The sequence below is a fragment of the Dromiciops gliroides genome, chromosome 4 (genome assembly GCF_019393635.1).
Source record: "Dromiciops gliroides isolate mDroGli1 chromosome 4, mDroGli1.pri, whole genome shotgun sequence".
NCBI lineage: Eukaryota > Metazoa > Chordata > Mammalia > Microbiotheria > Microbiotheriidae > Dromiciops > Dromiciops gliroides.
The window spans coordinates 383,837,316-383,850,706 of NC_057864.1; the positions used below are offsets into that span (position 1 = coordinate 383,837,316).

General features: G+C 37.1%; 1 protein-coding gene across 2 annotated transcripts in view; it reads left to right on the forward strand.

Moving 5' to 3' along the window:
* The window catches only part of UTRN (utrophin), a 705,722-nt gene that overhangs the window by 370,168 nt on the left and 322,163 nt on the right, over nucleotides 1-13,391 (forward strand). Inside the window, exon 1 of one of the 2 annotated variants that reach the window (XM_044001724.1) lies at nucleotides 2,404-2,998. The exons of the other annotated variant lie outside the window; for it this stretch is intronic. Within the exon in view, the coding sequence (XP_043857659.1) occupies nucleotides 2,855-2,998 (144 nt within the window). The 5' untranslated portion in view covers nucleotides 2,404-2,854. Of the gene's footprint in view, nucleotides 1-2,403; nucleotides 2,999-13,391 lie in introns of those variants that run through there. 2 annotated transcript variants of the gene reach the window in all.

Below are 13,391 nucleotides of genomic sequence, written 5' to 3' on the forward strand. Positions count from 1 at the left end.
ATCTGGCCTCAGACACTAATTATGTGACTCTGAGCAAGTCACTTAACTCTGCCTCAGTTTCCTCATCTGTAAAATGAAATGGAGAAAGAAATGACAGACCACTTTAGTATTTTCGCCAAGAAAATCCTAAACGGGGGCAGCTAGGTGGTGCAGTGGATAAAGCACTGGCCTTGGATTCAGGAGGACCTGACTTCAAATCTGGCCTCAGACACTTGACACTTACTAGCTGTGTGACCCTGGGCAAGTCACTTAACCCCCATTGCCCTACCAAAAAAAAAAAAAAAAAAGAAAGTCCTAAATGGAGTGATGAAAAGTCAGAAATGACTAAAAATGATTGAATAACAAAGAATGAGAAATGGTGCAGAGATTCCGGCTATGATTTCATGCATATTTCTGCTTATAAAGAATGTATCATGAAGTTCTGGCTATTTCAGTCCTTCTTTGAGACTTTTTTAGGTGAATATTGATATTTACCTTATCTTTTTGAACCAAAACATGACATCAATTTCCTGACCAAGCATTTCAACTGCTTGGCAAGGTCATGCCTCAGACAAGATGTTGTTGTTGTTCTGTTGTTTAGTCGTGTTTGGCTCTTTGTGACCCCATTTGGGATTTTCTTGGCAAAGATACTGGAGAGTGGTTTTCCATTTCCTTCTCTAGCTTTTTTTTTTTTTAAACAGATGAGGTTACTGAGGTAAACAGAATTAAATTGATTTGCATAGGGTTGGACAGCTAGTAAGTGTAAGAGATTGGATTTGAACTCAAGTCTTCCTGACTCCTGGCATGGTGCTCTATCCACTGTGTTACCTAACTGCCCCCCACACAAGGTAGACAACTGCAGTTTTGCTGTATTGTAATTTTTATAGATACTGTGTACATGTAACAACCTATTAATATAATATCCATAATTAAATATATTAATCACCAATTTTCTGCTGTTTAACATTTAATATTAATATTCACAGGATCTTGTTGATAAAGTTATCTGTGACATTTTCAAATCTTTTATTATTACAAATAAAATCAGACTAGGTACTTAACAGCATACTTTTAGTTCTGATGTCCTTGTGTGTGTGTGTGTGTGTGTGTGTGTGTGTGTATGATTGAAGTCTTAGAGAAAGGCTTAGATTTTACTAAACTCATTGCTAAGTATTCACTGAGTGCCCACTGTGTGTGCCCTATAGTGTAAGGAGAATAAGCAACTATTAAAGTATCTTCACCTTATGATTCTGCAGTGTGCATTCTCCTAATCATTAGGTATTGAGTTGAATTATTGACGTTCCATCTTGGCAGTTCTATAATCAACATCTTGGCATATTCATTCCAAACAGAGGGAGGCAGTATAGACTCAGGATGTGTTCTAGTAGTGGATTGCAAACAAAAAAACCCAAACAAAACGAAAACCATAAACAAGTGGAACACAACTGTCTGGGAATTGAGTGGGGAAAAAAGACCTTATTAGGGAAACATACTTAAATATTTGAAGTGATATTGAAATAAAGGCAGAAGAAACCTGAGGAAATGGGCAGAAATTTTCCAAGAATTATAAAGATGAGGTGTTTGTGTGCCCTTATTCCTGCCCAAGAAGGCCCTAACCCTTCTCAAATAATTCCTTTTCTGACTGACTTTTTACGGAGTAATACGACAGTTGCACAGTATGATGAAATGGTAATATCACCCAGGTTATTAGTTGGAGCAAGACGGTGATAATGAGAAACATCTGGCTTCTATTTCTGTCTGTAATCTTTGACCAAAGCATTTAATCATTCTGTGTTATTTTCCTCATCTTTAAAATGGGAATCATCACAATGTATTTGCTTCTGTTTTTACTTGGGAGTGCAGTGTGCTGGGTCTTATGCACAGATCAGTGACCCTAAGATGGTTTAGAAGGTCCCACAAAGTCTCATCATATAATCCCAGTTTTATTTTTGTTCCCAAGCATCCCAAGCAAAAAACAGAGTTTTGTGGAAATAAACTTGAGAACATGAACTAGCCTTCTGAAAAGGGAATCAGAATATTCTTGAATGACCCATAATGGCTTTTTATTAATGTTACTTTTGAATTAGGTAAGTTCTGACTTATATTCTGTTTAGTAATGGCTTTATTTCCAGGTATGGAAATATATGTGTTTGCTCGTTGGGAAGATCTGCTTCAGTCTTAAGCAAAGACATTTGTACCCCTGCAGCCATTCATTCATTCATTCATTCATTCATTCATTTATTTTTGTTTTTTTAAAAATATAATCTAGCTTTGATACCTGTCTGTGTGTGATTGATTAGCCCTTAATGTATGGTTTGATATCATTAGAGCCAGGTATCCTTCTGTTCTTGTCTCAAGATTTATAACAGAGCCTATTTTTCACTCACTCCACTGTGCTCTGCCAGAGCTGCATTTAGTCTGGGAGTGAACACATCCTTTTCCAGAGTGAGGGAGTGAATGCCTTTCTATGTCCTAATATAAACCAGCTCCGAGGGATGAACTATTATGATCTGTTGGAGCTGTCTTCCCAAGGGGCTTCTGCTTTGTCTCGGCAGCGTTAATGTTTCACTTAATGTCCTTCTTGGCTACCAACTGCGCTCCTCTACGGCAACAGACAGCACTTGGCTCAACAACTTGCTTCCTTTTCCACCCGTGCTGAGCTGAGCAAACACTGGCTTGGGAGCATCTGTCAGGGGCTTTCTGTTTAGCATTTATGCGTGCTTTTTAGATTGAGAAGAACTTGAAGGTGTATCATCCTTCTTGGGAAGCTACAGTTTATACCTCTCAAATGTATTCCTGGAAACGAGCATGCTCAGAAAACTGGCAAATCCTTGTCCAGTGACCAGGAGGAAATGAGCATTGCTCTTCATTTATAATGCAAATTCTGAGGTGTCTTCAGAAGTGTGGCAAACTTAAAATGATGGCTGTGGTGAGAACATCTCTTCAGAAAGTTGTGGTTCTGTTGCATAGTTTACAAAGAATGGCAGTTTCTTCTCCTCGGTACCAGAAGCTCTGTAAGGTAATTGATAGATTGGAAATAAACATCTCAGGAGTTTCATTATCTGACCCCTGTTTCCAGCTTTAAAAACTGTCATGAGAGTGATGGCATTGAGGGAACTTTGCAGCTGTCAGATTATAAAAGTTATTAGGCTGAATTGTTTGTGTATTTAAATTTGGGCTAAGAGTTTTAAATAATACTACAACTTTAATGCATGCTTTATTTTGTAATACGAAAGGTTGTCTTTATGATGTTCTACTGAAGTGTTTGCAGAGAATATGATTAAATGGTATTTATTAAAATGTACTTTTTTATTCTTCTGAAAAGCAACATCTCATGAGTTCAAGTGTTTTACTGGGATAAATTTCAGGCAAATTAAAAGTAAGTCCTATAACATATTATTTTACCCTATTTGTATAAAACCAACTCCCCTCCCAACACATCTTTCATTCTATCTTTTCCTTGCTTTGATCTTTTAAAAAACATTTTGTTTTTAATGAAAAGTGCATTTAAAGAACCCATGGAAAATTGCTCTCCTTAGAGCTTGTTGTCTCAATTTTCGGATTGTTGTTGCTTAATTTGGGAAGATTCCTTTTTCAGTAGTTATATTAAATATGATAATGTTTAAGTGTTGGAAGATAATCTCAGAAGGTTTGTAGTCCCTTCTCTTGCCCCGGAGCTCGCTCGCGCTCTCTCTCTCTCTCTCTCTCTCTCTCTCTCTCTCTCTCTCTCTCTCTCTCTCTCTCTCTCTCTCTCTCTCTCTCTCTCTTTCTCCGTCTCCGTCTCCATCTCCATCTCCGTCTCCATCTCCGTCTCCCTCTGTGTCTCTCTCTCTCCCCCTTGACAGATGTTCCTCTCTCCAAGTTTGAACACTTTCACAGAGTGGGAAGAACTTAGAGTAAAACAAGTGTTATCTTCTAAGAAAAGTTGATTAGGAAAAGGGAAATTATTTAAAAAGTTTAAAATTTCAGTTTACCACTCCCTAAATTTGAAAACTTTTTCCAACTATAACTTTGGATTTGTCTTTTGAAGTTAGCACTGTCACTGTTAGCACTGTTATTTCTGGTGAAGCTATTATTTATAATTTAGAAATTCATATCCTTATGGCTTTTTGCAATAACTTGGTGCAGAATACTGTCATTTTAACAATAGTGTAAAACCTGTTTTCCACTCAATATTAATGTCACTGTGCTTAAATTCCTTTCAAACATCATACTCTCAAAAACTTGCATTACAACCCTTATCAGATACACCTGTCAGCAGAATGAAAATCTGGGCTTTTCCATTTTCTTTCTTTCTTTTTTTTGGTAGGGCTGTGAGGGTTAAGTGACTTGCCCATGGTCACACAGCTAGTAAGTGTCAAGTGTCTGAGGCCAGATTTGAACTCAGGTCCTCCTGAATCCAGGGTTGGTGCTCTATCCACTGTGCCACTCAGCTCTCCCCTGCATTTTCTTTTAATGTGGATAATGTAGAAAGAATATTGAACTTTATTGACATAGCAAGTTTATATGGTGCTTTAGGGAAAGATGGAAAACCAAATAAAGCATAAACTTAATTGGGTTTTTTTGGTTACTTAATTTTTTTTGAAATTTGGCTAAAGCTGTTCCTCCTTATAAAGTTTCTTTGGGATATATGTAGCAGGTTATGATTGATTGAAGCACTGAGACATTCTTTGCAAGAACCCTTGGAAATATTTCTCACCCACATTATTAGTTAAGCAAGGCTTCATAGATAGGATTTAATAACAATGTCAGCTGAGAGAATCTGTATCTTTCATTAATCCCAAATGTTTGATTCAGTGTGGTGTGTTTCAGTGCATTTCAAAGAATAAATCTGATCTGCTAAAAGCATTTTTCATACAAATAAGGCAGTTTTGTTAATAGAGAAGAAAAACTCATTCACTCATGCTCAGTGTTTTTTTTTTTTTAATTACGAGCATGAATACATAAAGCATCCTTATTTTGTTTGGAGCTGGGTCATTTTGCTGATACATTTGTACAGACTTGCACAATTGAACATTTGTCCCCGTTCTCAGACTGCCAAGTGACTCCAATAGGTGTAGCTATGAAAGTTGGCAAGCCAAGCATTGGTCAGAAGCAATATCAATAACGTAAGAGTAATTGCTATAATCAGTTTAGCTAATGGATCACAAATAAAGGATACCAAAATTATGGCAAAAATTTGTTTACCTTGAATTGTCACTGAGGTTTAGTGGGAACAGAGCAGCCATTTAGCGAGGGACCCTCTTTGGACAGATTTCTTGAGAGTTTCATTTATTTTTAACATGAATATATTTACAATACATGTGCTATCTTAGTCTGAAACTGGTATTTACGTAACTTTGTGCAGGAATTCATCCTGCCATGTACTTTTTGGACCTCTGCTAAATCAGCTGCTGATGCAGCTAACAGAATAAGAAATTTACAGTCCCACTATTTTCCAGCAGGTGTCAACATAAGGCAATGATATCAAAGCTCTGGTTAAAGGGACTAAGAAACTAAAAAGGAAACTGGCATGAATATTGTAAATTAAAATGACCTAGTGGGAGATGGATGTATAACATTCATTCTGTTGAACTGAGCACATTTATTTTAGACCCTTGACATATTGAAATATATATGATGTCAGTGAAGTACAATTAAATGGTTAACAGTGGCTTGCATTAATAGTTGCTTAGTCATGGTTATTCCTCTGAAAGATGTTTGTTATTGGTGATGGCAAAGAATTCTGTAGCATAGGTATATGTTTTCTTTCATCTATAATAGAGTTTAATTGAATTCCATTTGTTATTAGTCTTCATGTATGCAAGGGGATAAATGTTTTAATAACTTCCCTATAAAATTTCTTCAGAAAAGCTTTATTTATGACCATTGAGAGCTGATATGAGTCGATCTGACCCCCTTCTTCTCTACCTTTTAAATTTAGTTTTGCAGTCAGATGATACTGTAACTGAAAAAGTAAAAACTTTCAGTCTTTTCCAGATGAAAAATGTAGAAGCAATCTATGTTTTCTAAATGCTTTTGCAGAATAACGTAAAGAGGAAAAGAGAATGAGGAATTGAATGTGAAAATGATGTGTTTTTAACACATTTCCATCATGGAGTGATGTTTGCCAATCTTTGTTATCTTATTCATCTTCATATTTAACCTCTTTACTCCCTTAAGAGGCTGACCTTCAGTCTTTTTCATATCTTCTCATTGAATAGTTCAGCATTTTGGTTGCTTGTTATAAAAGCTCCAATAAGGACATTGTAGGTATTTTCAACATCATGTCAATTGTCCATTAGTTTATGACATGTAAAAATTTAATCTAATAATTTACTCTGTGTGTGCATGTGGCATGAATGTACACACTAGTGGAATCTACAAAGGGAGTTGTGGTGGTTAAGGAATGTACTTGTTCTTAAGTACAGCTTAATTTCTCTTCATTCATTCATTCATTCATTCATTTATTTTACCCTTTGTGAGCTGAAGAAAAAAGTTTTTTAGAGGTTCGTTACCATATGAGGCAATGTGGGGTAGCAAAAGAGCCCTGTACATCAAGCCACAAAGACTAGGATTCCAGTCCTGATTCTGACACAGTGTTGTGTGGCCATTGGCAAGTCATTTGTGTATCACCTGATATTCGGGCATCTTTCTGAGACTATAAGTTACACATAGGTTGCAATCTCCTTTGGTAGAAGGAGATTTTTCACACCAAGGAAATCATATTTAGTTCTTTTCTTTTTCTTTCTTTCTTTTTCTTTTTTTTTTTTTTGCAGGGCATTGAGGGTTAAGTGACTTGCCCAGGGTCACACAGCTAGTAAGTGTCAAATGTCTGAGGCCAGATTTGACCTCAGGTCCTCCTGAATCCAGGGACTGTGCTTTATCCACTGTACCACCTAGCTGCCCCTGTAAATCATATTTCTTTGAATAGTTGCCATAATCAATGATATAGAAGTTGGTTAGGAATCTGGAACATAAGTACCTACTTCTCTGGTGATATGATTAAGCAACATTCAAATTCCCTTAATAATCCTGTGTTCTTAAAATAACCCCACATTGGCTGTTTCATTTTAATCCTTTTTCTGGGAGGTGAGCTGGAGTACATATTTAATGCTTATGTTATTTTAACAGTATTCAAATCCTCCCTCACCTGGGAGAATTGTACAGGTATGCATTTAACTAAAAACTAAAATTTAATTTGAAAAAGTATGAATTTTAAAAGTCCAACACTGTTTCTGTAATGTGTTAGACCATATCTTTGCATATATATATATATATATATACAGATATATATGCACATATATTTTTTTCCTTATGTCCATATTTTTCCACTAAACGATTTTATCAGTATAATACCTGAGTTGAAATTTGATTTAAAATCATCTGTTCATTGTTTTTTTTTAAATGCCACATTTTCATTCTGTTGTTAGTAAGTCAAATGAGATAATATTTGTTTTAAAAAAAATGCACTTAGCACAGTGCCTGGAAAGTAGTAGGTGCTATATATGTGCTTATTTCCTCCTTTTTTCCCTCCTCCCTTCTACTTGTACCAGAAATAAATACAATGATAGACAGTATGGGAAGACAGTTCTACAGAATATATATATTTTTAAAAACACACACAGAAAACCAAAAACCCAAGAAAATTCATGGTTTCAAACAAAAGAAGAAAATGTTAGAAATGTCCAAATTAAATACCTGGTTCCTTCAATTAAGTGTTAATTTATTTTTTTAATTTTTTTTTTTAAGTAAGGCAATTGGGGTTAAGTGACTTGCCCAGGGTCACACAGCTAGTAAGTGTTAAGTGTCTGAGGCTGGATTTGAACTCAGGGACTCCTGACTCCAGGGCCAGTGCTCTATCCACTGCGCCACCTAGCTGCCCCTAAGTGTTCATTTTTAACCTTTACTCAAAGAATGTAAGTTTTATTTAACTGCTTATGTATGTGAAACCACTTTGGCCTTAGAGTTTTAAACTTCCATTAAAATCCTGGCTCTTTGAAGATTAAGTTTTTTGGAAATTCAGAATTTTAGAATGGCTCTGCACCTTTGAGAGAGTTTATAACTGGAGAAAGGGAAATTTTCACTTTTAACTGATCCAGGTGCACACACATTTAAAAATGCATCTTTAATACTATCGTGACTTTGGAAGTCCTGCACAATTGTTTCATTTATTCATGTAAGCTCTGTGATAATAAGATTTTGTATTCTGAATAATATCTTGGTTCATAGGTTAAATGAATGATGTAGTAGAGGCAAGCAGGAAGAAAGTAAAAATATCATCTGACATTTGGCCTATTTTTTGCACATACGTTTTTATATGACCATTTAATAGACTGCATCCTTTCCCATCCTCTTCTTTCTTTCCTCTTCTCAAAAGAAATGGTCTTCTTGGGGCAGCTAGGTGGTGCAGTGGATAGAGCACCGGCCCTGGAGTCAGAAGTACCTGTGTTCAAATCCAGCCTCAGACACTTAACACTTATTAGCTGTGTGACCCTGGACTAGTCACTTAACCCCAATTGCCTCACTAAAAAAAATAAACAAATAAAAAATAAATGGTCTTCTTCCTCACCAATGTCAATAACCCTTTTTTGTGAACCCGCCCACTCTCATTTAACCTTTCAAATCTATCAAGCATAACTTTTCTATTTGTATATCAGTAATATGTGTTCTTCCCACACTAAAAACAAAATCCTTCCCTCACCTTTCTCAATCTGTGATTGCCCCCCCCCCCGCCCCCTCCTTTGACAATCCACTGGCAAAAAAGAAGATTCTAAGGGGCAGCTAGGTGGCGCAGTAGATAAAGAATGGGCCCTAGATTCAGGAGGACCCAAGTTCAAATGCAGCCTCAGACATTTGACACTTACTAGCTGTGTGACCCTGGGCAAGTCACTTAACCCTCATTGTCCCTCAAAAAAAAGTATAAGAAACAAGATTCTACATTTCCTGTCCCTACTTTCTCAGTACTTGCCCCTTCTGCACTCCCCTTTTGGAGTTTTGGTGTAGGGTAAAATAACACTGGACAAATAAACATGAAAACCTGGGTTCTGGTCTTCATAATAGTCACTAGTTACATAACTTTAATGAAGCTCTCTTTCCCTTTGAGTCTTATTTTCTTTATGTATAAATTAAGGAGTCAGAATTCTCTAAATTCTACAGCTCAAGACAACCAAATGTTTATTTGGTTCAGTTCAATTCAGTAAGTTTTTACCAACTTCTTGCCATTTGTAGATGCGGTGCTAGGCTGGAGATATAAGAGAAAATCAAAATAAAAAAATTCCCCTATTCTCAAGTTTACATTATACTGGGGATACAACATGTAAACAGTTAAGGAAATAGATAATTTGAGAAGGGAGAGAACATTCATAATTAGGGGATTACTAAAGCTTCTCATGGGAACTAAATTTAAACTGAACCTTGAAGGAAATTGATGGTTGTTCTGAGGGGAAAAGGGAGAAAGAAGGAGGAGAACATGCATTCCAGGCATGAGGGAAGTCTGTGCAAAGTCATAGTAGTGGGAGATGGGATGCTAACTTCAGGAAACAGCAACTTGGCTAATTTAGCTGGTAGGTAGACTGTGTGAAGGGGGGTAATGGGCAGTAAATTTGAAAATGTAAGCAGGATGCCAAATTGTACAGGTCTTTAAATGCCAAACTAAATGATTTGTCTATGATTTCAGGTGCAATAGGAAGCTATTGATGTTTTCTTGAGCTGTGGATATGTCAGATTTGCGTTTGAGGAATGCAAATTTGGCTGCTGGGTGGTATGTGGATTGCTGAGGGAAGAGGCTGGGAGGACAATTAGAAGAAAATTAGGTTAACCTAGGTAAGAGGTGATGAGGTCCTGAACTAGTCTGGTGGCTATGTGAGTAGAGAGTTGCAGATGCACATGAAACATATAGAGTGTCCCAAAAGTCTGTGCAATTTTATGTCCTGTATTGCAGAGGTAGATCTTTTAAGGCATAGCAACTTGAGAGATTTACTACCTTTGATGGTTGAGGGGAGAGAAGAAAATGTTTCTGAGGTTGCCGATCTTGGTAATAAGAAGGATGACAGGTCTTCTGGACAGAAACAGGGAAGTTTGTAGTCGTGGGTTTCTGGACAGAGATGATGACTTTTGTTCTGAATATAGTGAGTTGTGATGCTTATACAACAACATGTTGGAAATGCCCAGTAGTGAATTGGTGAAGCTGAACTCTTACCTCATCACAGAGTTGAGGGCTAGATAAATCGACCTGGGTGTTCTCCCATGGGTTTTCTGGAGCTGGCTTGAACTGGCTGGAGCCTGTGGGTAAAATCTCAATGTAAGTAACCATTTCCATCTCAGAAATTGGCAAACTCTACAAATCAGGAATTGATTTATTGTCTTGTTTTTTGTCTAGACTTAAGAAAGTGAATGAGAAAATGGCAATAAGGCAGGTTAACCTCAGAGGTATATCCTGTGTATGTGTGTGTGTGCACGCCCATGCATGCGCGCGCGCACTCACACACACACACACACACACACCTTTTTGGCCAGCCATTTGTAAACCTTTTACCAGCACATCCACCACTGAAGTCGCCTGCTTATACTTGAATTCTTGGGAGGTGCTAAATTTCCTATATGTATTAAAAAATGGTGGTATTACCTATTAGGTGCCTGTTGTTCGATTAATAGTTGTATAATTTTGGTATGGAGTGGAGTTATTAATGTGTTTGCTATAGTTTATCACTATAGTACAACCACAGGTGATTCTTTGGTTTTTCCCTGCCTTATTAGAACTCTTTGAAACATTATTTACTGCAGATTTGTGGTAAATCGGCCGGTTTTGTTATTTTGTATGGCATTTTTGGTGGCAGTGGTATGAACCCTGTGATTTAATTGGTGTGGTTGAACTCCATAGATCTTTCAGCAATTCTTCCATTTATTTCATTCTTACTGATTTGTCTTGGACATCAAGAACATAGGTAGCTGTTCCATTGCTGGAAGCTGTTAGAGGCAGGTCTTGAACCCAGGTTTTTCTAGGCCTCTATCCACTGTATTGTAGACTTCTTATACTTGGAATTCTCAACTTATAAGCAATCGAATTCTGAATTTTTCACAGCATGTTATAATTTGTATAGAGTTGAACACAACTATTTTGTTTTAGAAAATGCAAAACGTTGTTAGCAGAACATTAAAATGAGAAACTTTGCCATGAAAAAAGCTGTAATAGGTTTGGATGATGAGTTGAAAGAAATTAGGTATAGAAAGAATTATTCTTGTTCAGTTTTTTCAGTCATGTCTAACTCTTTGTGACTCCATTTGGAGTTTTCTTGGCAAAGATACTGGAGTGATTTACCATTTCCTTCTCCAGCTCATTTCACAGATAAGGAAACTGACTCAGAAGAGTTAAATGACTTTCCCAGGGTCACATAGCTAGTTAAGTGTCTGAGGCTGAATTTGAACTCAGGGAGAGGAGTCTTCCTGAATCTAGGCCTGGCATTCTATCCACTGTACCACCAAGCTGCCCATAGAGAAAACCTAAAAAACCCAAAAACCCAAAAACCCTGATCCAGCTCTTTTGGCCTACTCACTGTTCCTCACTCATGACTTTTATGCTCTGTTATCTTAACTTTTGCTGTTCCTTGTTTTCCCTGAAATGGACTTCCTCTTCACCTTTGTCTTTTAGTATCCCTTACTTCCTTATAAACTCAGCCCAGAAGCCTACCAACTCTTGCTTGAAGCCTTTTTTTTTGGGGGGGGGGGGCAATGAGGGTTAAGTAACTTGCCCAAGGTCACACAGCTAGTAAGTGTCAAGTGTCTGAGGCCGCATTTGAACTCAGGACCTCCTGAATCCAGGGCCAGTGCTTTATCCACTGCACCACCTAGCTGCCCCATGAAGCCTTTTTTAACCACTTCAGTTGCCTGTTCCTTCTCCTTCCCAACTTCCACTGTACTTGCTTTGAATGTGTTTTTGTTTGTTGTTATTTGTTGTGGTTTTTGTTTGTTTGTTTTTTGATGGGCAGTGAGGGTTAAGTGACTTGTCCAAGGTCCCACAGTTAGTAAGTGTCAAGTGTCTGAAATCGGATTTGAACTCAGGTCCTCCTGAATCCAGGGCAAGTGCTTTATCTACTGCGCCACCTAGCTTCCCCAATCCAAGTCACATTTTAATCTACTCTTGTGTGGGTTCCATTCTTCATCACTAAGTTGAAACTTCTATAAGGTTACCAATGATGTATAAATTGTTAAATGTGACTCTTTCATATCTTAACTAGAAAAAGTTAATGAAAGTTCTTGGATCTACTTGTCCAATTCCTACTTATTATAACCCATTTTAATCTGGCTACCATCTTTATAAAAAAAAATTTTTTTAAGTGTCTGTTCTAGACACTGGCTGTGTTACCCTTTACAAGTCACTTAACCCAGCTTCCTTCAGTTTCCTCATCTATAAAATGAGCTGGAGAAGGAAATGGCAAATCACTCCAGCATTTTTGCCAGGAAAACTCCAAATGAGGTCACAGAGAGTCAGATGGGACTAAAAATGACCAAAGGACAAGGACAAGATGCCTCTTCTTTCACCCCTTGACTTTTCATTAGAATTTTATACCATTGACTACATCCTGTTCCCAAATTGTTATGGCACTGCTTTCTTCTTCCAGGGTTCATTTGCTAGATAGTTATCCATTTCTTACCCCAATAATGATGGTCGGCACACTTGCTGTTCCCTTGAGCTGGCATCCCATCTCCTGTGTAAAGAGCCCCTTTATATAGTTTTTCCTCTATGTTTTGAATATACTATTACTTTTTCATCTCTGCCTCTTAGACCCCCTAGTTTTATTCAGAACTCCAGTGGTCAGCCATTGCTGATCCCCCTGGTTACAAGTGCCTTCTTCAATTTGTTAGATATACAGTTATCTCTTTACATGTTGAAGCCCCACAATAGATTGCCAACTCCTTGAGGTTGAAATCTGTGTCTCAGTCAGTTTCTGTACTCTCAGTACCTTACATATAATGAGTACTTAATAAATGTTTGTTGCATTGGACTGGATTAGAATTCAGAAGTGCTAGGCTTGGAAGAAATCCCACTATTTATGTTTTAAAATATTAAATTGTTTGAAAAAAGGTGGCATCATTACAAGGAAGATCAAAATAGCTGGATAAGTCAAAAAAAGATCATGCTAATTGGTGATCATAAAACTATTGTCTTTATTTAGTAGAATAATAAATTATTAGAGATATAATTTTTCATTTTAAATGAACAAATGGGAAAATGCTTAACCTCCTTAATAATTAAAGAAATGCAAATTAAAAACAACTGTGCAGTGCTAACTTTCAGTGATTTAGTAGGAAAAATAAATAAAAACAAAAAATTCCTAATGGCTTTTAGGCTGTGTTGTAACAAGTGACCAGAAGAATTGCCTGTGGCAATGCAGATTGTTGCATTTCTCCTTGTTAAGATGCTTGGCATTATA